General features: G+C 40.4%; 2 protein-coding genes across 2 annotated transcripts; one reads left to right on the forward strand and one right to left on the reverse strand.

The window, feature by feature from the left end:
- Nucleotides 1–1,755: 1,755 nt before the first annotated feature.
- On the reverse strand, nt 1,756–5,726 carry LOC117725350 (protein yippee-like 5). Its single transcript, XM_034525464.1, has 3 exons — nt 5,547–5,726; nt 4,044–4,215; nt 1,756–3,932 (listed from the first exon to the last, which is right to left on the reverse strand). The coding sequence occupies exons 2-3, from the start codon at nt 4,182–4,184 to the stop codon at nt 3,708–3,710; spliced, it is 366 nt and encodes a 121-aa protein (XP_034381355.1). The 5' UTR covers nt 4,185–4,215; nt 5,547–5,726; the 3' UTR covers nt 1,756–3,707.
- A 1,057-nt stretch (nt 5,727–6,783) lies between these two features.
- On the forward strand, nt 6,784–20,473 carry plb1 (phospholipase B1). The gene is made up of 43 exons (XM_034563307.1): nt 6,784–7,322; nt 7,853–7,899; nt 7,979–8,042; nt 8,156–8,219; nt 8,340–8,374; nt 8,847–8,913; nt 9,106–9,154; nt 9,548–9,613; nt 9,711–9,776; nt 9,860–9,915; nt 10,621–10,690; nt 10,774–10,881; nt 11,010–11,063; nt 11,638–11,706; nt 11,799–11,885; nt 11,974–12,034; nt 12,117–12,175; nt 12,477–12,550; nt 12,665–12,708; nt 12,990–13,098; nt 13,228–13,279; nt 13,396–13,476; nt 13,784–13,849; nt 13,964–14,064; nt 14,149–14,230; nt 14,499–14,603; nt 14,708–14,803; nt 14,913–14,984; nt 15,076–15,153; nt 15,248–15,308; nt 15,389–15,447; nt 15,907–15,974; nt 16,066–16,109; nt 16,238–16,337; nt 16,431–16,482; nt 16,623–16,703; nt 17,528–17,593; nt 17,707–17,801; nt 18,075–18,156; nt 18,543–18,647; nt 18,774–18,869; nt 19,388–19,462; nt 19,601–20,473. The coding sequence occupies exons 1-43, from the start codon at nt 7,262–7,264 to the stop codon at nt 19,850–19,852; spliced, it is 3,279 nt and encodes a 1,092-aa protein (XP_034419198.1). The 5' UTR covers nt 6,784–7,261; the 3' UTR covers nt 19,853–20,473.
- The last annotated feature ends 330 nt before the right edge of the window (nt 20,474–20,803 follow it).

Below are 20,803 nucleotides of genomic sequence, written 5' to 3' on the forward strand. Positions count from 1 at the left end.
CACACACACACACACACACACATCCTGGTCTACTGTAGACAACCAAAAAGGTCAGGCGTTCTGAAGGTGAACTGCAGTCGCCATAGAAACCAATGTTGACTCCCCTGTCTCCTAGCAACGGGATGTAGAGTGATGTCAATGGAAAGCGTGCTATTTTCTCCTGCTGACTGTGTGTGTGTGTGTGTGTCTCTGCTCTCCTGTGGGGATAGATGGGACGTGATGCTGACATCCCATAGAAGACAAAAGGCGAGGGTGAACTAAAACGGCTGTCCGAGGATGATGAATTATGGGCCAATTAAGGATGCAATTATGCTCCCGGTGCTTTTTTTTTTTTTTTGGTCTCCCAACTCCAAATCGTCCTCCGCATCTGCATATAACTTCAAATTTGCTCCGATAGGTTTGACAGTGGGTGTACGGAAGATGGATGATATTAGACACATGAGAGCATCACTTCACGAGTGTGTCTTTGGATTTTCCTGTTATTAGATTTGGACCTGAAAGACTGATTGTCTTAGTCACGGAATAGCTGAATGGGTGGCGAGGAAACCTTCGGGGAAACTCACCGTCCTGCCCAAGAGCGCTGTGGAAGTGTCTGTGGAGGAAAAATAGCTCCCTCTCTGTGAACACACATAAAGACTGTCACATCTAAATGTGGGCCAAATTGCATGCAGACTAATAGGATCAACAAGGCAGTGTAATTATCTTATCTGGCTCGGTGGCTTTTTCAATAAAGACAGCAGGTAATCCCGAGGTTACACGGGGACAAAGTCAAAGACTACGATGAATTATATAGCAGGACAGTGAGCTCTGTGGAAGTGGAGCCTCCTTTTCGTCTCTGGCCATTTAAATGTCTCTGAATGCTTTAGACAGGACAACTAACAACTGCCGGGGATGAAATAAAAAAAATGATTTTTTTGTGTTCCAACAGCCTAAATTAATATTTGTGTGAGCATGCTCAGTGTATGGCGCTCTGAGTGACGACAGAAAAAACAGACCTGTGCCACCACTGTGACAGACACACTAAGGAAGAAGCCTTCCAACAGGACCGGAGCTATAAATAACTCTACGGCAGCGCTGCAATATTAGTGGATGGATTAGGAGAGAACAGTCACTGCCTATTTATAAACCCAATGCAGTCAAACCTCTTCATCGTGGGTGATTCATAGTGAGTACTGAATAGGTGGGAATACAATTGAATTCACAGTTTAGATGAAGTCTATTTTTGTCATAAATATTGCCTTTTTCGTTCCATATTTGGAGTTCATTTGTCCTCTACATTGAGTCATATAGCCAACATAGATTTCCAGACTGCAGTGAAGCTCTACAGAACCTGATAGCCAGGGTAACGTCAGAGGCAGGTGAGGGACTAGTCATGCATCATGCATCAGGGAAAATGTCTTCAGAGATAATCCTGTCTCTCAGCATCCTGCTGCCACCTAGAGGTCAGCAGATGTCTTTATGGATGTGATTGAACATGTCAATGTCAAACACTGAATTCTTATTTTCACATTTCTCTTGAGCACTAGGTTAAAGCCACATTTTTAAATCTAAAATACAAACATCTTTGCAAATAAGTGAAAAGGAGGAGAGCATATGAATGTAATGTGTCATTATTAGCCACGCGTTCTAACATCCGTCCTCGTCTACAGAAAGACTGTATTCACAAACACAGATTATTATATAACTCTATTGCACTTGCTGACAAAAATAAATGTGTTCTAAGCTACAAATCAAGCACAAATAAGAAAAAGAAAAGTAACCCAGCAAGACTACATGTTTATTTAGAAATCACATCAGAGAAAACCTTGCTATAGCCATTCAAGAAGAAACCTTATTTTCTCAATCCTCCAATACAGAAAATATACAATAAGATAAATGTATCAGTCAATAAAATAATAATCATATGGAGTAAAGCAAATAAAAACAATGCCCTATCAATAAAATGGTAAAAGTGAACAACAAAATGATGATGACATAATTCTGCCCCCGGCCATTGACTTGACACTGCATGGACTTGGGGATATGGATACTGTCAGTGTGTTCTCTCTTTGTTTTGCAGAAAGGACAGCGAGTCATGACTGGACCATTCTGGTAACGCCTGCAGGCATGCACACTCTGAAATGGCACAATACAACCCACTCCAAAAAATAACCTAAAATGTCAGGGACAATGAGATGTTGTTGTTTTTTTGTTACAATTTGACATTTTGATTGAAATCTCCACAGGACACGATGATATAAAATGGAGGCTCTGGCATAGTCAAAGGACAAAGACTCCACTTTAAAGCCTAGAACTCCATTAAAGTTTGCTTGGCTTTGTGTTGTAAGAAACAAGTCATCTTATGACAGAATGTGCCCAAAGCCTAGGACTATAAAAGACGGAGGATGGGTCACCGTCCCGAAAGTAGTTCAACAATAAAACATGTTGAAAGATATGGAGCGCAGTCAAACTAAGGCTTGAATTAAACATATTTTCAGTGTGTTGTTTCCAACATTGTAATGTATTAACAAGAAAGAGAATGTCTGTTGTTTTTATCCCCCACAGACTGTCCATAAACTCGTCTCCCAGAACTCACCACTTTCAAACGCTTGCATGACCCATCCTCTCATAATCATGCCCTTAAAGTGGCAGGCAGCCAAAGAATGTTTCCATCACGTCTCAAGACCCGTTCCTCCTCCGCCACACTGAAGACACATGGCTGGAAGGTACATGCTCTTCATAGGTCACCAAAGTGACACGTCTCCCTTCACACGGCTCACCGCGCAGACACGGAATCCACGGTAACAGATAAAGAGTGGGACGACTGAATTCAATTGTAGGATGGATTGTACGACTTTGTGCTGTTCAGGAAATCAACTCCACACTATTGACGGGACACTTAACGCTCCTTTCTGTACATTTTAAAAATGTAACGGCCATCCAAATAAATGCACATCATGTGAGCCAGGTCCAAATAAAGTTCCTGTCATGGTCAAACACCTCAATACTTAAATATTGACTTAAATATGACATCATCCTCTGCGGTCCTTATGGTATCATTTGGACATTCAGACAATTATTACACAACTGACTAATAAAAGGTAACTGATATAGAAATAACAACTATCATGGTCCTAATTGCATCCAGTGCTCACGAGAGACTAACACAAACGTCACAACAAAGAAGCACAAGCCCCACGTAAGCAATATGTAGAGTGACACCTCCATCAGTTCATTTATCATTGCTGTGCAGAGTGGGCTGGCTGGATAAACACACCCAGCTCTACTGCCTCCAGTTGTCTAAATAAACAAAACAACCATGTGATGTTTTTGTTTTGTGACTGACCACGTCTTTAGTTACCATATGAAAAAGTGTGGAGCATGCCATGTGAGGTGGTGAAGATTCTGTGTGAGCGTGCATGAACACTTCCACAAGTGTAGTTACAGCTCCCTATCTGTGTCCCCAGCTGTTTTCGGGGTGGAGCCCGGTGACACATAAATAAGAAAGTACTTTGGGGAAGCCTATTCAGCAGGAGGGGAGCCAGCAAACCAAACTTCTAATCAGCAGAGGTCAAAGGTCATAGGCTAGAGAACGGGAAGGGGTGACGCCAAAACTTCGCTGACCACTAAGTCTGCAGGTGGTGGTGTGCAGCGCAAGGGGATAAAGGAGAGGGATAGGAGGACATGGGAGTGAGCTTTCTCACACAAGTTAATCCAAGGTTAGGGGCTCATGAGTTGTCTGAGGGGACGTGCTCCTCAAAGCCCTCGCTCTCCCTAACCAGCGCCCTCTCCAGGATGACACGTCCCTCCTTGTAGCGCTGACTGTCCTCTGTAGCAAACTCATAGATCCAACCCAGCTTGCTGTTGCAGTTCTTGCAGCTGACGTCCCTCACCATGTGTCTGCCGGTAAGCATCACTCTGTCCTGCACCTCGCTATACTGGAGGTTCACCACCTGTGGAGTTGAGACACAAGTGCACAAATGTAGAACTAGATACTGAATCGGTGTACCCCCGTTGTATTTAGGAGTAAACATCATAGGTATGTGTCACTATTGTCGCTGTACCTTGTTGAAAAGGAAAGCTCTGCCTGTGGCTCCTGTGAAGCGAGTGGAGATAAGCTCAGACCTGTTGGTCAGGATGGTGTCACAGTTGGCACAGGAGAAGAGGCGAGTTCCACCAATGTGGTCCAAGAAGATGCGTCCCATCGTCAAATCTCTGGGAGTGACTGGCCTAAGGCTAAAACAAGACAGAAAAAACAGCAAACTTTTTATTGTTGGAAAGTTAAAATAAAATAGCACTAGATTATAAACAGTGTATAGACAGTAACACTTTACAATGGAGCCCCTTGAGGTTGCCAACGTGACTGTACACCTTTAGGCACTATACAAAGGTGAACTGTGGGAGGTTTTTCCATCACGTTTGTGAGGCCATTGTGGGCTACGTTGTAAATCAATGAGCGGTTTGTGACTGTTTTATGGTCACATTGGATTTTTAAGTCTGTGAAGATTCTCAGTCATCCGGGTCATGGTATGTCTAGAAATAACTAGAGGTAACTGCACTTAGTTTACGTAACCACAATTAAATAAGGACCAAGTGGTTTTGGTTTAGTTTCGCCTATACGTGTCACTCTCACGCTCTCTTTACTCTCCCCTCTTTTGTATTTCTCTTGCTTATTTCCTAACAATGTCGTGAGGCTTTTACTTGTGTTTTGGGAGAATAAATAGAGTGCCCCTGAGTTATATAAACCCACAAATGGACTACATCTTGTAATGTGCCACCACGTGCCTACACAGCCTTTCAACTGTGAATGCCAGCGGAGTGTGAAGAAGGTCATTTCATTGACCAGATTCTACTAAATCAATGTGTGATGACCGTTGGCCCCAAACAACACTACAGAAGTTAAACGCCCGAAGCAACCAACCAGTCAAAAATGTAGACGCCTTTTGAATGAGAGGTCAAACACTGAAAGAATGTAAGGTCCAGCTCGCCTGCTTTGAGGTGATTATTTTACTTTCTTAAGTTAGAAAGTGATTGAAATAATGCTATCATCACAATATAAAATAACTTTTATAAGCAGATTATGTCTGCATCACTCAACCAAACAATATCCATTTTCTGTGTTTCACATATATGATGTTTTACCCATCTTTAAAATGTTATAATGAACTGTCTAAAAAGGAAAACAGTGAGCTAAAATGAGTATCGACTGAACTATATTGTGAGGCTTTCTTGACACCCTCTTGTCGTGGTTGCTCTTTGTTGCATCAAGTACTTTAATATCCTGACTGTCGTGTCATGAGGATTGTTGACTGTAGATGGCAGCTGAGCTTTGACTACAGCGGAAGACAAAAGCCACTGAGAGGAAGAATGAAACGGACTCTGTTCAAAAGAGAAGTACTTTAGACTAACTGCTTTCCCCCCGAGGGGGTGAACGTGTTGGCTGAGCGGTCTCGAGCTGATATATCAAGTCGAAAGAAGCTATTAGCCGTCGAGCTAAAAGCGACAACGACGGCGAACAACAACAAAAACGTAGATTTCACGCTTCGCTCCAAATGACGTCTTCTTACCTTTTTTTTTATTTTGTTGTAGTGGCACGAAATGTCTCCACCAGCGATGATGCCACCGATGTGTTATGTATATTTTAGACGCACATGTATTGTTTTTGCCGTCGTCGTCGCGGCTGCTTTGTTGTTCTTTTTCAGCTGTTCCTGTCTGCGCTATGCTGCGGGCCAGTATCAACATCCGGTGATGACGTAGCGGGCTGCGCCGCAGCGGCCCGCGTGGGGGGGGGGGGGGGGGGGGGGGGGGTTATAATACATTATACTATTTTTTTTTGTTTGAATAAAAGTAGCAATACCACAGCGCTTTACACCTGAAAGTTATGCATTTGACATTCTAATGACGTACACTAAGTATGACAAGCAACGTGTACTTATAGACACTGGTCGTTAATGTAACACCTGTGCTTTTCTTACTAGGTAAAACGTCAGCTGACATCTCCAATGAGCTGGATCCTGGAAGAGAAGACTTTGGTTGAAAAAGATACAGACAAATTACAAATAAAAGGAAAACTAAACCGACTGTCAAGTCCCTTTTAAAGTATATAAGCACCCCGAACATTTCGATGCGTACATGTATTTGGATGCAACATCATGCTGCTCGATTGAAATCAAACAACTCCACAGCATCAAGATAACTTGTGGTTTTAATCTCCCTTGACTCCAAGGGTCAGGGTATCAGCAACGCCAATCTTTAGATACTCATAAAGTATTTTGCAATCTAATCCTATTCAATCACATCTCCAAAACTGAGCCTTTTAGTTTCACTAAATTGCTGGTTGTTAACATGTAGGTTACTTATTCAACCATATATTGGGACAATTGCAGCACCAGCATGTTATCCTTAAGATGTACATAGTTCTGCCAATATTAATAATGTTCTCTCCATAAACTACATAACCATGTTAGAGATTAAGAGGCAGAACATTTATGATTGTTTGAATTTTTTACACCCAAATGAGTTTTGTTATGAACCACAAATATATATTCATCTCCCTGGAAAATTACTGTGGTTACTATCACTGTGTCCACAAACTGCTTGTTCCTTCAAATGGAGCAGCTTCAAATTGTGTCTCCTGATGACGTGTCTTACCGCTATGAAGATGTTTTTTTGTGGGCCGAAAACAATTGTCTAAAATAACAGGAGAAAACTACAACAACAGTTTTCACCTAACAATATAATCGACAAACTGAAAATAGCACGCTTACAGAAGTAACATCCCATTAAATATGACTTTAGAGGTGCCTGTCAATTCAAATGGTATTTGATGATAATTTGATTTGGATATTAATAATTAATAGTCAAAATTCAGAAACAAAAATATGATAGTAGTGTGGTTCACAAACGGTTGTGTTTTAAGTCTTTTTCATCCATTAAACTTATGATGTAAATATCCCCGGCTTCGCTAGTCCATGTGGATGTGTCCTTGGGCAAGACACAGGTTCACTGTTGCGCAACATGCGGATGTCCTTTAAATTTACAGGAAAAAGTGTGTTGACAAAGATACACATTGACGAACGAATGATGGTGAGGTGGCGGTATGATTTGTAATTTGTCTTGATTGTTATCCAGATAAACTGATAATAGAAGCCCTCTTGTGATCTCTTTTCGCCACACCCTTTACAGGTACAGTGCACTCTGCCAGTGAGGGAGAGTTTCGTCATTCTCTCTCTGAAGCTGAGGGGAACCGTTGTGTGGACAACTCTCAGTCGCTCTGCTCACCATGACTGGATCTGCACTCCTCATTCTGGCCTCCCTTGTTGGAGCCTGCACTCAGTTTACAGGTAGAGTACAGGACATCAGCTTATCTTCACATTCATCGCTTTGGCAAAGTTTGTACTGAATTATTTATTATTCATTATTTAATTGAAAGATTGCACAGTATACTTATGTATAACACAGTGTGAGATTTCTCTAGGATTATGTGAATTCAGATATATTGTTGTTTTTTGTTTCGGATGATTTGTGGCTGAGTTCAAGAGACATTTACAGTATTTATTTCAGTTACATATCCACTGTGCACAATGTGTTTAGGATGTAAAGTGAAATAAAGTGAAATGAAAAAAATCTAACAAACATCATAATAGAAATGGTCCTGCCAACTAAAAAGAGCCTCTACTTTACTTCAAGTTCAAATAAGTGGCTGTATTTTAGGGGAAAAGGGTTTTAAATGGAAAAATTGAGAATGGACACAATTTACTTTTTACCTTTTATTCTTAACAGTTGACTTGATACCTTTTTTCAAATCTGAATGTTTAAGATTTAAATGTTCCCAAAATATATTATGTTATTTTTTGTTTCTAATGTCACATAGATGCAGTCAACATTGATGTCGGAACAAATGAACTACCAAGAGAGAAGGTATTTGTATATGTATTAATAACATGCTATATGCTGTTCTGATACTGTATCAATGAGGAATTGTTCTTCTGTGCTACAGACAGAAAGCTACATGCCCATACTCTGCTCACCAATACCTGCCCCCTTATCCCCATCCTCTTCAGGTACTGCACTCAGCAATTATCATCAATATCACATGATTAATCTGACTTGAATGCATGAATGTTATCTGGTGTTGCACCATGCCATTTCTGACTTCTTGCTTCCTCTTCATCAGTTCATGCTCTCAGACCTGTTGACATCTCAGCTGTTTATGTCTTGGGAACTCCCATCTCACACAGGTAGACAGCCACAAATATAACGCATATATACTTCAGTAATTACTTGAGAAATACACAAATGAGCTGCCTTAAAGAGGAAGTGAATATTTAAAAACATTTCTCAACCCTCTCTTTCATTAGGGAGGAAGCATCCAGAGTCGTCAGTAGAGTCGCTGGTAAGTGTTTCTATAGAAATGAAGAGGCGTTTCATCATCAAATATACCTTTTGTTTGGTGTTTGGTTTTGAACATAATTCATCGATGAAAGACAGTCCTTTCTATTACATCTCACATTTCAGTATCAGCACCTTCTGTATCTTAAATTAAAATGTCCCTTTATCATATTCTCACACCTGGTTCAGTTCAAGGTCACAGTCAGGACCATTCAAAATGTCAAACACAACGCACACTTTGGAGAGAAGCTCGTAGAACAAAAAACGTATGATTTAGATTAGTTTATCTTTAGAAGATAAGACAGGGGGCCATAAACACAGGTGGTTGACCTTCATTTCCCATAAAAGTAAGCAAAATTTGCAACATGAGTGGACGCTTTCACCAGCGTCTTTTTTCACAACAGCAGTCATCACATAATGTCAGGTATGGTGCCTACAGTAGATGAAGTCTAATTATGTCTGTGTGTGTTGAGTAGAGTTGCTGTCCATGTTTAACCCTGAAGTGATCACTCAACATGTGGATCCGATCTCAGTGCAGCCTAGGTAACACACACACACACGCACACAAACACACACACACACGCACACACACACACACACACACACACACACACACACACACACACACACACACAGATACAAGCTGTATTAGGATATTACTGCTAGTGTGTTATATGTGTGTGTGTGTGTGTGTGTGTGTGTGTGTGTGTGTGTGTGTGTGTGTGTGTGTTGCAGAAGCTTGTTGGAGGAAGCTGAGGAACTGTTTATCTCCCTTTCCAATCAGGTACACATTAACCCTCTCATAACAATTCAAAAAATAGTTAAGATTGTACAACCTCTACTTCATAAGGTGGGACCAAGTTATTGCTTTGCAAGTCACAAGTAAGTCGTAAGCCTTTGCATTAAAGTCAGAGTTAAGTCCCAAGTCGATTCCCAAGTCCTAAACTTTGAGTTTTGAGTCCTCAACCAGTCATAATGCACTCCTCACCAAATATAATGCCATTTGCATCTCTGTCTGCATACTGCAATTCATTTGCTGTTGACCACCGCAGAGTTTTTAAAAAGCAAATTAAATTTTCCTACTGCCGAGTGAAGTCTCGTCATTGGTGTTCAAGTCCAAGTCGAGTCTTTTTAAATGTAAGTCATGAAAGCTGTGACTTGAATCTGACTCGTGCAGGTGACAGACTGGAAGCTCGTGCTGCTGTTTGCCCAGGCAGATTCCATGTGTGCCTGTTCACCACATGTAAGACGCCTAAATACAACCAAGTCCTGTTTGATGTAGCAAATGTTCGAGTTAGTAAAGGACGTTAAGAGTGTGTAACGGTTTCTTTGTTCTTCAGCTTGCTGCAGATGCTAACGCTGTTGTGCAGGAAGTGGAAGCAGCTCTGCAGTTGCTGCAGGAAAGGGTATTGTACTTTTTGTGGAATACCCTTTTGCCATGAACAGTGAAAATAAAAAAAAATCTAATTTGCCGGGTGTATGTTTACAGTTGCATCACACTTTGGTTCACGTCGTGGTCTGGAGCTCAAATCATCAGCAGGACAAGTGAGTGTTTTGAATTTTGAGGTATTATATATAAAATTATACATATAAACTATATGTTCTCTTTTTTTTGTTTTTTTTGGTTTATTAACTGGATCCCCATTAGCTGATGGCCTTAGTGGCCGCTAATCTTCCTGGAGTCCACAGAAAGGACAACATGTAATACATACAGAACATGCAAAACATGACATGAAACAAACAGTTAAAAACAGTACAAATAATAGTAAGAATAATTAAAATAATTAAATACAAATAGTAGTAGATACCTAGTGCAGTCGAGGACTAGAATGTATATTGTGCAGTACATCAGTAATTTATACAAAAAAGGATCAGATGATTACAAAAGTGATGGAAAATGTTATGTAGTTAATGTCAAGTGATTAATGGCCTGAGGTGCGCCTTTAATAGTTTTTTAAATGACAGATTATTACCCGTATGAGATATATGAGGAGGTAGTAAATTCCCAGCAGTAATTGCATTGAAAAATAACTACATTTGAGGAGGTTTGTTCTTGGGGTTGGAGGTATCAAGTGACCTAAGCTAGCGTTCTATGTGTGATGGTTATGTCTGTTACATGTATATTGTAACTGATTGAAGAAATATTCAGGTGTCTGATTAAACATTACCTTTCTGAAAAACACGAGTCGTGATCCTGTTTGTTGTAAAATGCATGTGGCAGTGATGTGCTGGCGTTTTATTGTCTAGCAGGTGTCAGTGTATGAGAGATGAAAGCATAAACCAGCGATTACGTAAAGCAACTCTTCTGAAAACACTGCAGGTAAAATACATGTAAATAAAGGGCAAATGTGAGTCATATATTTGGCTATTTGCTTGACACATATCCATGTGTCCTGTTTCCAGGACTCTCTAAGTCATGTCTTGGACAATCCAAAGTGGCACAGTGAGAGGGCGGACTTCACCGCTGTGTTGCAGTCTGAGCCAGTTATCCTTCAACCCATCTCAGATTCTGTAAATAAAGAAAATTACTAACAATAATGTAACAACTGTAAATTATTCCTTCCAGTAACAATGCATGAAAAAAAACTGAAATGGCTAATGTGTAACCAGCATACTGTACATCGTGTGTTTCTTTGTAGGAGAGCACATGGTCTGACCTCAACCAATTAGCTGTCCAGCTATGGACAAGCATGGTAAGTTCTTATTAATCAAAGTTCTTCATATTAATTACAGGGTAGGCTACTGCATATATACATTACTAATGTATATATACAGTAGCTTACTACTACTGTAACATTCGGCCCTGTCTGACGAAACAGCCGCGGAAAACCTTTTTGATCTATATGTTGTTCAAACATTAATATTGTCCCGGTCCCGCTCCTCACCCTTTACTGTCTATACTATAATGCCTGTACTATAATAAAAGGCAAAAATGCTCACAAAATAATCCTTAAAAAAACGAAATTGATTAAAAAAAATTTGCAGACAGCTATGAGTTATAATCTCTCAAAGCCAAAGTAAGACGGAACAGTGATTAAAGTGAACTTTTATATCTGAGATTAGATAGGAGATGTAAAGATTAACTTGATGAGATTGTTCTCCATGATGACTCTCTACAGCTTTGCCCATTCTACATCTACCTATCTAGATGCAGATACAATAATTGTGTAACCATGGTACCGTTTGACACTGCATGGTCATTGGCTGCACAGAACGGCCCCCACTTGAACCGAAGATCTTAACCGATCATAACTTTTCCTCCTCCAGCTTCAGCCATCGACAGCTGAGGCTGAGGTCATGTACACAAGTGTCATCACTTTCCCTTGCCCTACCCAGGTGAGCCACGCCACAGAGAAATGTTTCAGTACTCAACAAGTACTCAAGGTCGTGATACTATGGTTTGAACTTCTTTTACACTCTCATCCCAGGAACGACCGTTCCTGCGTACAAAGAACAATTCCCCCACTGAAAGGGAAGGCCGAGGTTACAGCAACGCTTCTACACTAACAGATCCTGTGAGTCTGTCCGGTCACTTTCTGAACTAAAGTGTGCAATGGCAGCACAAACAGTTCAACTTATTCAAGTTTACTGAATGTTTTTCAGGTTATGGGTACTGAGATACCGTGCACAGACCGCAGTCCGTCTCCCACCACACCCACTTCAGGTAGAACTTGTTTTCTTGCTCTTATTCTGCTTCTGTGTTTTGGGAAATGAAGTTCAATACAAACCCTTTATTCTCTGTGTAGTTCATGAACTCCGACCTGGAGATGTCAAGGTGGTGGCAGCACTAGGCGACTCTCTGACAGTGAGTGTTTCCCTTCTCCTACTTTTGCTACGGTCTAAATATATATCTAAAAACATATTCATCCCAATTGGCATGAATAAAGATTAAGACCAGATATACAGTATATACATATATTTGTGGGTTGACATGCAAACACAACAACCAAGGGATGAACCACTGTGAGTTTATTAAAGTAGATTATAAGGCTCAGAATTGAACTCTAATTTAGAAAAAGGTACTTCGCTGCAGGATCTGGATCAATAAAAACGTTCCTCTGGTTCGACTCTGTTCTTACGATCTCACATCTGCTGTTTTTCTGCAGGCGGGCAATGGTGTGGGCGCTAAGACCGACAACCTTCTGTTAGTGATGAATCAGTACAGAGGACTGTCATGGAGGTAGGACAAGCTAAAGCACACCTTTGTTCTAATTTAGAGTGGGAAAATACTTCAATAACCAATGTGGTTATTCTGTGAGCTGCATTTGAAACAATATGTCTCTTCAATTTTCAGCATTGGTGGTGATGAAAACATCACCACTGTGACCACTCTGCCAAGTATGTTTATTTCCTTTTTATGTATTCTTTCAAATTGCAAAAGCCTTCCCTAAAATTAAGTTACATAAAAATGCATGCTAAAGGTTTATGTCCATCATTGCAATTGTAGCACTGTGCATGATAACGTTTATAATGATGGTGTTTTATCACCATCATTATAGCCTCTGCTATCTCCAATATTAAGATTCTACATCTTCATGTTTCTTACAAGAATGTGCGCAATTATGTGTATTATGTGTATGTGTACTTTTTCTAATCGTCTCTGTGTGTGTGGTCTGCAGACATCCTCAGGGAGTTTAACCCCTTCCTGACTGGCTTCTCAGAGGGAGTAAGTGGCGAGGACTCTCCTGAAGCCTTCCTCAATCAGGCTGTGGCCGGAGCCAAGAGCGGGTCAGTCACAATATTAGTGTTATTTATATTTTACTCTTATTCACCCTTTAAATCTTGATACATAAAACCTTAGCAGAAGTTATGGAATACAAGAACAAGAATTATACCATCAAACCTTTCTATTTTCAGTGACATGGTGCAACAAGCGCGTGTCCTAGTGGACAAAATGAAAAATGATTCGGTAAGGCCGTGGGTTAGAGTTAGGGTTAGGGTTAGACTAAACTACAGTAAAACACATGCCCTCATGTAACCTTTGTCTCGGTTTTATATTACAATTTCCCTCAATTAATTTTACAGCGACTTGACTTCCACAATGACTGGAAAGTGATCACCATGTTTATTGGTGGCAATGACCTCTGTGACGTCTGCACAGACAGCGTAAGCACAACTTCAGCTTTTTGCAAGAATTTCGTATGTTGTTCTTTCTTTGGCATTATGCTTTGCTTTGTTCCCATGTGACTGTTGAACTCTTACATAAACATATACTTAGGATCTGTTGACATATGGAAAGCCCGGATAATCCAAACATTCATAAGCAATGTGTTATATGTCTGCAAATGACAATTATGATCATTTGTTTTGTCAATAAAATGTAAGACATATTCAAATTGTTCCATCAACCATCATAATCGACAAAGAAAACCAGCAAATCTTTTCATGCTTTGGGTCTTGTGTACTTCCACAGATTATTTTCTCCCCCAGGAATGTGATGGGTCGTATCCGCCAAGCTCTGGACATCCTCCATAGTGAAGTATGTTTTCGCCTTCATCACACAAACATACAACTTCACTGTATGTTAGCACTTTCAAAGTCATAATCCCAACGACAGACAGTCTTCAAACTCTTTATGTTCCGTGTGATCCAGGTGCCTCGTGCCATTGTCAATCTGATAGAGGTGTTAAACATTGTACCACTGCGTGATCTGCACAATGATAACACTCTGGGCTGTCCCACCTGGTTTGTGAGGTCAGTGATTTTTTTATTTGGTCGTGTTCGACAAAAACAAACTGACTAAGTGATTCTTTAAAAGTGTTGATGTTTATGTTTCAGTTTAATTTGCCCCTGCATACTGAAGCCTAAAAAGGGATCCTCTGAACTCCAGAATGTCAATGACCTCAATAAAGCTTATCAGGTACACAACTAAGAATATACAAATATAACATTTTTTGTCCATATTTTTATCATCATTATAATTAATTTCCCTTAGATTTTTTTAATATGTATGGCATTATTATCTCTCATTTTATTGTTTGAAAGTCTTTTTTTGTATGAGTTTGTTTATGTTATTGTTTGAATGTAGAGCTACATATCAAGTTTTGCTTATTATTATTCATTGTGAAAATATGTCACTCAAAGGCCAAACTTTTCTTCATTGGTCTTGTATCTCTGTTTCCGTCCAGCATGCTATGAGAGAGCTCATTGACTCTGGGCGGTATGACACACACGACAACTTCACTGTGGTGCTGCAGCCTTTTCTCAGGGAGGTTATCCTTCCCAGGTTAGAGGTAACTCACCTGAAACATTACATATTCCTTATAAAGTTTGTATTCATTCATTTTAGTATTTTTTTTAAAGTTTCTTCCCTCTCACTATCCTTTCTTTTTAAAAGGATGGCCGGCCTGATCGCTCTTACTTTTCACCCGACTGTTTCCACCTGAGCCAGAGAGCTCACACTCTCATGGCTATGGCTCTTTGGAACAACATGGTAGCATTTGCTTTATTATTAGACACTTCCCACTATTTTATTTTCGGCACATGATGTTTATTTCTGTTGTATTGATACCAAATAAATCCCTGACTCTCACAATCTCTAGTTAGAGCCAGTGGGAAACAAAACTTTCACACACGACTTCTCAGCTGGCATTGATCTGAAGTGTCCCTCTAAGGTGACTGAGTCCAACAATGAATCAAAACTAGTACATAATGCTGTTTTATCATGTTTGTGTTCTGACATGTTTTTGATTATTTCTTTATTAGGCCAACCCATTTTTTAGGACTGCTGTTAACAGTAACTACACATTTCCAGGCTCTCCCCCCACTCCTGCTCCTACTACAGTAGGTCATGGTTTCATACTCAGCACAACAAAAAAATGTCATTATTATGTATGCATAATGCCAAAACTATAAATCCCTAAAACATGTTGTTTAGAATTGGGGCAGTGACTTTTCCTGCGTCAACACAGCTCCATCCAACTCTGTGCCCACTTCAGGTCAGCATTTCAAGGTGTCACTATTACCTAAAGGCAAACAGAGGTCAGATGTCAAATGAGCTCATTTTGGATATCTTTAGCTCACAGGTTACGACCAGCAGACGTCAAAGTGGTGGCTGCTGTGGGAGACTCTATAACGGTATGTTTGTACACAACATGTGACCAAGGATTGTGTTAACCCAAGGCCCATGCATGTATTATTTTCTCCAAAACAACATCACAGGTTTGACTTGATATACTTATTTATCTCTGCCTCTTTGCCTTCTGTCTTTGTATTCTTTTGAATATAATAATATGACATAATATTTTGAAATGCATTACTCCCCAAGTGGTGGCGCAAATGATGCAATAATTATAGACGGAGATGGAATGGATTAGTTTGTGCAAGTAATAAGAATGTTATATCAATCTTATATATCAAACTTTTTAGCCGTAGCTGGTTTAGCATTTTATTTTCTCAGACATCATTTTCCACACACAATTTCTGCAAACTCCAGGTTGTCATATGTGGTATCATTTGTAGTTTAGAGAGCATTATTAATGGAATGGGTCAGAGAGAAAAACAAAGAAAATGATGACCATCTTTTTGTGCTTGCAGGCCGGCTTTGGTGCAAAGGCAAAGAATTTCCTGCAGCTAAGAATTGAGTACAGAGGGGTGTCATGGAGGTGAGATACTGCCCACAAACTATATAAAAAACACACATATGTACGTTGCATTGTGATCATTTTATTCATTGTTTTTCTTTTCATCCAAAAGCATTGGAGGAGACCAAACTCTTGAGACTGTCACAACGTTACCCAGTAAGTCCTGAGCCTTATCTTTAGCTCTCTTGCTGTGTAATGCGTAGTTGCACCACTAGATGGAAGATTTGAACCGTAACAAAACCTCTTCGTCTTTTGTGTAGTAATTCTACTTTTTTTTACATCAGATATCCTTAAAAAGTTCAATCCTAAAATCAAAGGGGCGTCAAAGGGACAAGGGAAATGGCAGACTGGCTTCAACATGGCTGTATCAGGAGCTAAAATAGCGTAAGTTCACACATTTCTTTGATCTGTTAGGTGGGAATGGTTGACTCGTGGTATGTTTTAAGCATTTTGTCCACTTTGAAAAATATCATACAGAGAAATTCCAGGGCAGGTCCGACGCCTAATAGATACCATGAAGAAGGACACTGTGAGTTTAATAAGTGGTTTTATACTAAACCATGCACTCATGTCGTTTTGTGACCACACATTTTGATGTGCAAAAAAAAGTAATATTTGTTGTCTCTCTCTGTCTCTCTGATCCTTTCTCCATTGTTTCAACAAAAATAGACGGTGGATTTTGAGAACGACTGGAAGCTGGTGACCCTCTTTATTGGAGGCAATGACCTGTGCCAGTACTGCAATGATCGGGTGAGTTGCTTCAACAAGTCGTCACAAAGCTGGAAAGGCACGACCATCCAAACGGATGAAGGACATTTTCAAAGCCCTCACCCAGGTTAAAAGAATCTCTTGCCATGGCACAGTGGCCGAACATCCCATAGTGTTGTGTGATGCCCTGTGTCGAGCCGTCTCATGATATCTCTGTCCAAATGGGACCGAGCACTGAAGCAGAATAATCAAGCCTTGTGAGCAGCCCTCCCCTAATTGTTTTATTGTGTCAGAGTAAGATGAGAGCAGACATGGTTTCTTTTCAATGAGCACATTCTGTCACACCCCCTTCCTCTATCTCGGCCTCTGTCTGCATGAAACAAGCACACGAGGCACAGTGACAGGCCTTGTTCTCCAAGAGGCATCAACAACACAGAGGTCAACCCAAACCCTCTTCCTCCTGTCTCTCCTCGCACTCCTTCTTCTTCCTCTCTTTCTTTCTCTCTCTCTCCATTACTCCCCTCGCACACCACTGACAGTGCAGTCTCTCTTTTAATGTTTGTGCTTTGAAGCAGAATATCAAAGCACAGCATCAATTTAGGATGAGCCATGAGACTGTGGCAGCGACAGCTTAGTGTCGCATGTTGCATGGCGTCGGCTCTTTTACTTGATGTGCACTTTTTAGCTCCAAACTCGGCCAGTTTCCACTGAATTGTGCCTTAATTATTCTGCTCGTCTGTGGCCACAACAGAGAAGAGTTGTTATTGACAAAAAAAGGCATTGGATTAATCGTGTTCACTATTGATTAATAAAAAGCCTAGGGCTTTGGGTGTAATTGTATTATTCTTTTGTTCTCAAAACTACAGGCCTCTTTGTCACCTCAGAACTACAGCCATCATATGATGACAACCTTGGATATACTTTACAAAGAGGTAAAATAATAATGACTGTTGATTATACAACAAATACTGTAATGGACAACAAATATGCACAGTTTCACCTCCCAGATAAAATCGGTTTACATTTTCTTGTCTTCTGGCTGTAGGTTCCCAAAACAATTGTCAACATCTTGGAGATCCTAGAAATTGAAGGCCTTCGCAGGATCCAAAAGGATAGTCTCGGGTGCAATGTGTTACAAAAGTACGCCAGATCGACCCACACATGCCACGGATTTAGACCTCTGAGTCCAAAGCAGATTGGTCCTTTGAACAAACAGCACTTCTCTTAATATTGATATAATAGCTAGCCAATCCAGCAAAGAAATACATTATAATTTGGTGTTTATTAAAGGATGCCTTATCCCTGACTCAATGCCACATCATATCATGTGCCATATTCAAAAAGTAGCACTATGTATACAGTGATGATTTGATTTTACTATCCAAGATCAACTCTTTATTTTCACCCCCTCAGGTTTGTCTGCCCATGCTTCTTGTTACCAGGAGAGGATTCCCCAGAGCTGGCAGAAATCAAACGGATCAATCGAGAACTGCAGGTTAACAGACTGGAACTGTGTGGCCAGCATCTAGTTAAAGTCCCCTGTCCACTCAAAAATGGGTTTTGCGTATTGTTATTCCTCCTAGACTGTGCACAATGATGTGTGCGCAGACATTGACACTCAGTGGCTGTTTTCACATTCCTCTGCTGAAAGGGGGGGTCGTTTCTTTGAGCTCACCTGAAATCTTGAGTTTTTGACATGTACCTACAAACATCACGACTAGTTTGGAAGTCAATGTGATGTGAACATTTCTTCAGTGTTGTAGGACGCATCTTATCTTCAGAATATTTGCTTTTTCATAGATTCCAGATTGTTTAATGAGCGAGAAGAAGCAGATGGATTTTTCTAACAAGGTAATTGAACTTTTGTGGTCTTTCTTTCAGATTAGGACGGAGAAATTGGTGCATGGAAGCCGTTATGACGAGAGAGAGGACTTTGCTGTGGTCGTGCAGCCGTTTTTTAGTAACTCCATCATTCCTTTGAATGCTGTAAGTCTTCCGCGTACCCCTGAACCTCCACTGTACTCAACATATACTAACATATACCTTAGTTTAGTAAGGTATATGTTAATAATACAATAATAAGCCTTTGATGTTGTGTCATTTCTTCTCCAGGACGGCAGACCCGACACCACCTACTTCTCTGAGGACTGCTTCCACTTCAGTGAACGAGGACACGCAGACATGGCTGCAGCTCTCTGGAATAACATGGTGAGTCCGACAAGGCGGCAGGTAATGGCTAACTGTTTGAAAGGGGAAGGGGTTGTGGATTAGTCCATGGGTGGATTATGAGACAATGGACCCCGTCACCTCTCTCGACTTCATGGTTGTTTACCCTCTTTTTGTGGTTGTTTTGTGTCTCTTTGTGGTCATGTTGTGTCTCATTGTCGTTGTTAAGTAAAGTCTTTTTGTAGTTGTTTTGCACCTTTTCATAGTCGCCGTGCATCTCCTTTGTCTCTTTGCAACTATTTAGCATCTCTTTGTAGTTGTTTTGGTCTCTTTGTAGTCTTTTTGTGTCTCTTTGTAGTCATTTATGTGTCTTTGTGGTCATCTTTTCCCAGTTGGTACGTGTCACTTTGAGTAACATTGTGTAGGTGGAGACCAGGGGGTTCCCTAACACTTGTGGCCCCTGGGCCAGCTAGGCCCATTCAGTAATTCCATGGATAAATCTTTCTAAATAAGTCTCTGCAATTGAGTCTGAGCAAATATGTACTGTGTTGTATCTGTAGTTGGAGCCAGTGGGTAAAAAACAGACATACAACAACTTCACAAATTCCAGAAATAACATCAAGTGCCCCACTGAGGTAAGGAAGCTGCCACACAAGCACTTCTCACATGCTACTGCTGACCTATTTATCCATACAGTTGGTGCATAATTGCAATAATGGTTCATAAAAGTGGGTGTTGATTGAAGCGAAGACCTTCCCTCTTGTGCGTTGCAGGAGCATCCTTACATCTTCACCAAGGTGAACAGCTTGGTCAGCTCCACCACCCCAGCACCCACAACTCAGAGCACCGCACTGCCTCTCAGACGAGATTGCACAGATGATGTGCCGGTGTGGCTCGCTGCTGTGCTGGCCGTGACAGGTCTTCTCATTGGCTGGGCTGTCACCTGGCTCCTCCTCTCCTGCAGAGCCAAGAGAAACAAACAGAGGATGATGGCTGCAGTGGAGATGAAGGGCACCGTGTTTTAAAGAGCTACTTGCTGTATTTTTGCACTGGACTATTCAAGGACCATAACTAACAAAACGACATAGCAATATTTACAATTGTTGTGATAATTAGAAGGTTGTTTTTCACAATAAGACATGATTAGATAGCCCTGGCAGCTTCAACCAAGTTAATTATTCTCTTTGAACAACAGAAACTATTCCTGGATGGAGGGGTGGAAAGTTACTGCCGTCTTCACCTCAGGAAAGCAATAAATAAAACAACAGAATGACACTCCATTATAGATCCTGCAGTAAACCTTTTGAACATTGTATTCCAATGTTGTAGCTGGTCTTACAACTTAATGCAATGCAGTCACCAACCACTACAAATCACACACAGTAGATTTCATGTGCAAAAGTAAAGGCTGAAATGACTGGCTACATTAACTCATTGCTGCTGTTATAACTGTATGAAAAGGGCAAATGTGTGATATATGTGGGCTAAATGAATACAATCACTACTTAACTTCAAATGAAAATATACTGCATTCACTGCTGTCATACCAGGATTTTCAGATAAGTGGAGTAAACTCTTCTGAAAATATGAATCTTTTGAACATTGTGTGGATTTTGTGCAATAATGAATACTTGGAAAGACAATGTAATTCTTTATGCCTTCCTCTTTTTTTATAATGCCTTTGATTGTAATAGTTCTCAATGTTTTTTTTATGTTATTTAGAATAAATAATTTGCAATCATTCATATGAACTGTTGAAGTGACATCTGGACGAGTCCTGACATGTTGTAGTCTGCCTGTCAAGGAAAACATTTGAGATATTTTAGATAAATACAGAATATCACCATATCATAAAGTACACAAACCACCCATGCACAGATTATTCTGCTTCTACTCAACTTCTGAAGAAGAATATTTTTATTTTGTGCCAGTTTATAAGTCTCCTTCACTGCATTTCAAAAGGGAATATTGTACTT

Source organism: Cyclopterus lumpus, chromosome 22 (genome assembly GCF_009769545.1).
Source record: "Cyclopterus lumpus isolate fCycLum1 chromosome 22, fCycLum1.pri, whole genome shotgun sequence".
In the NCBI taxonomy this organism is placed as follows: Eukaryota; Metazoa; Chordata; class Actinopteri; order Perciformes; family Cyclopteridae; genus Cyclopterus; species Cyclopterus lumpus.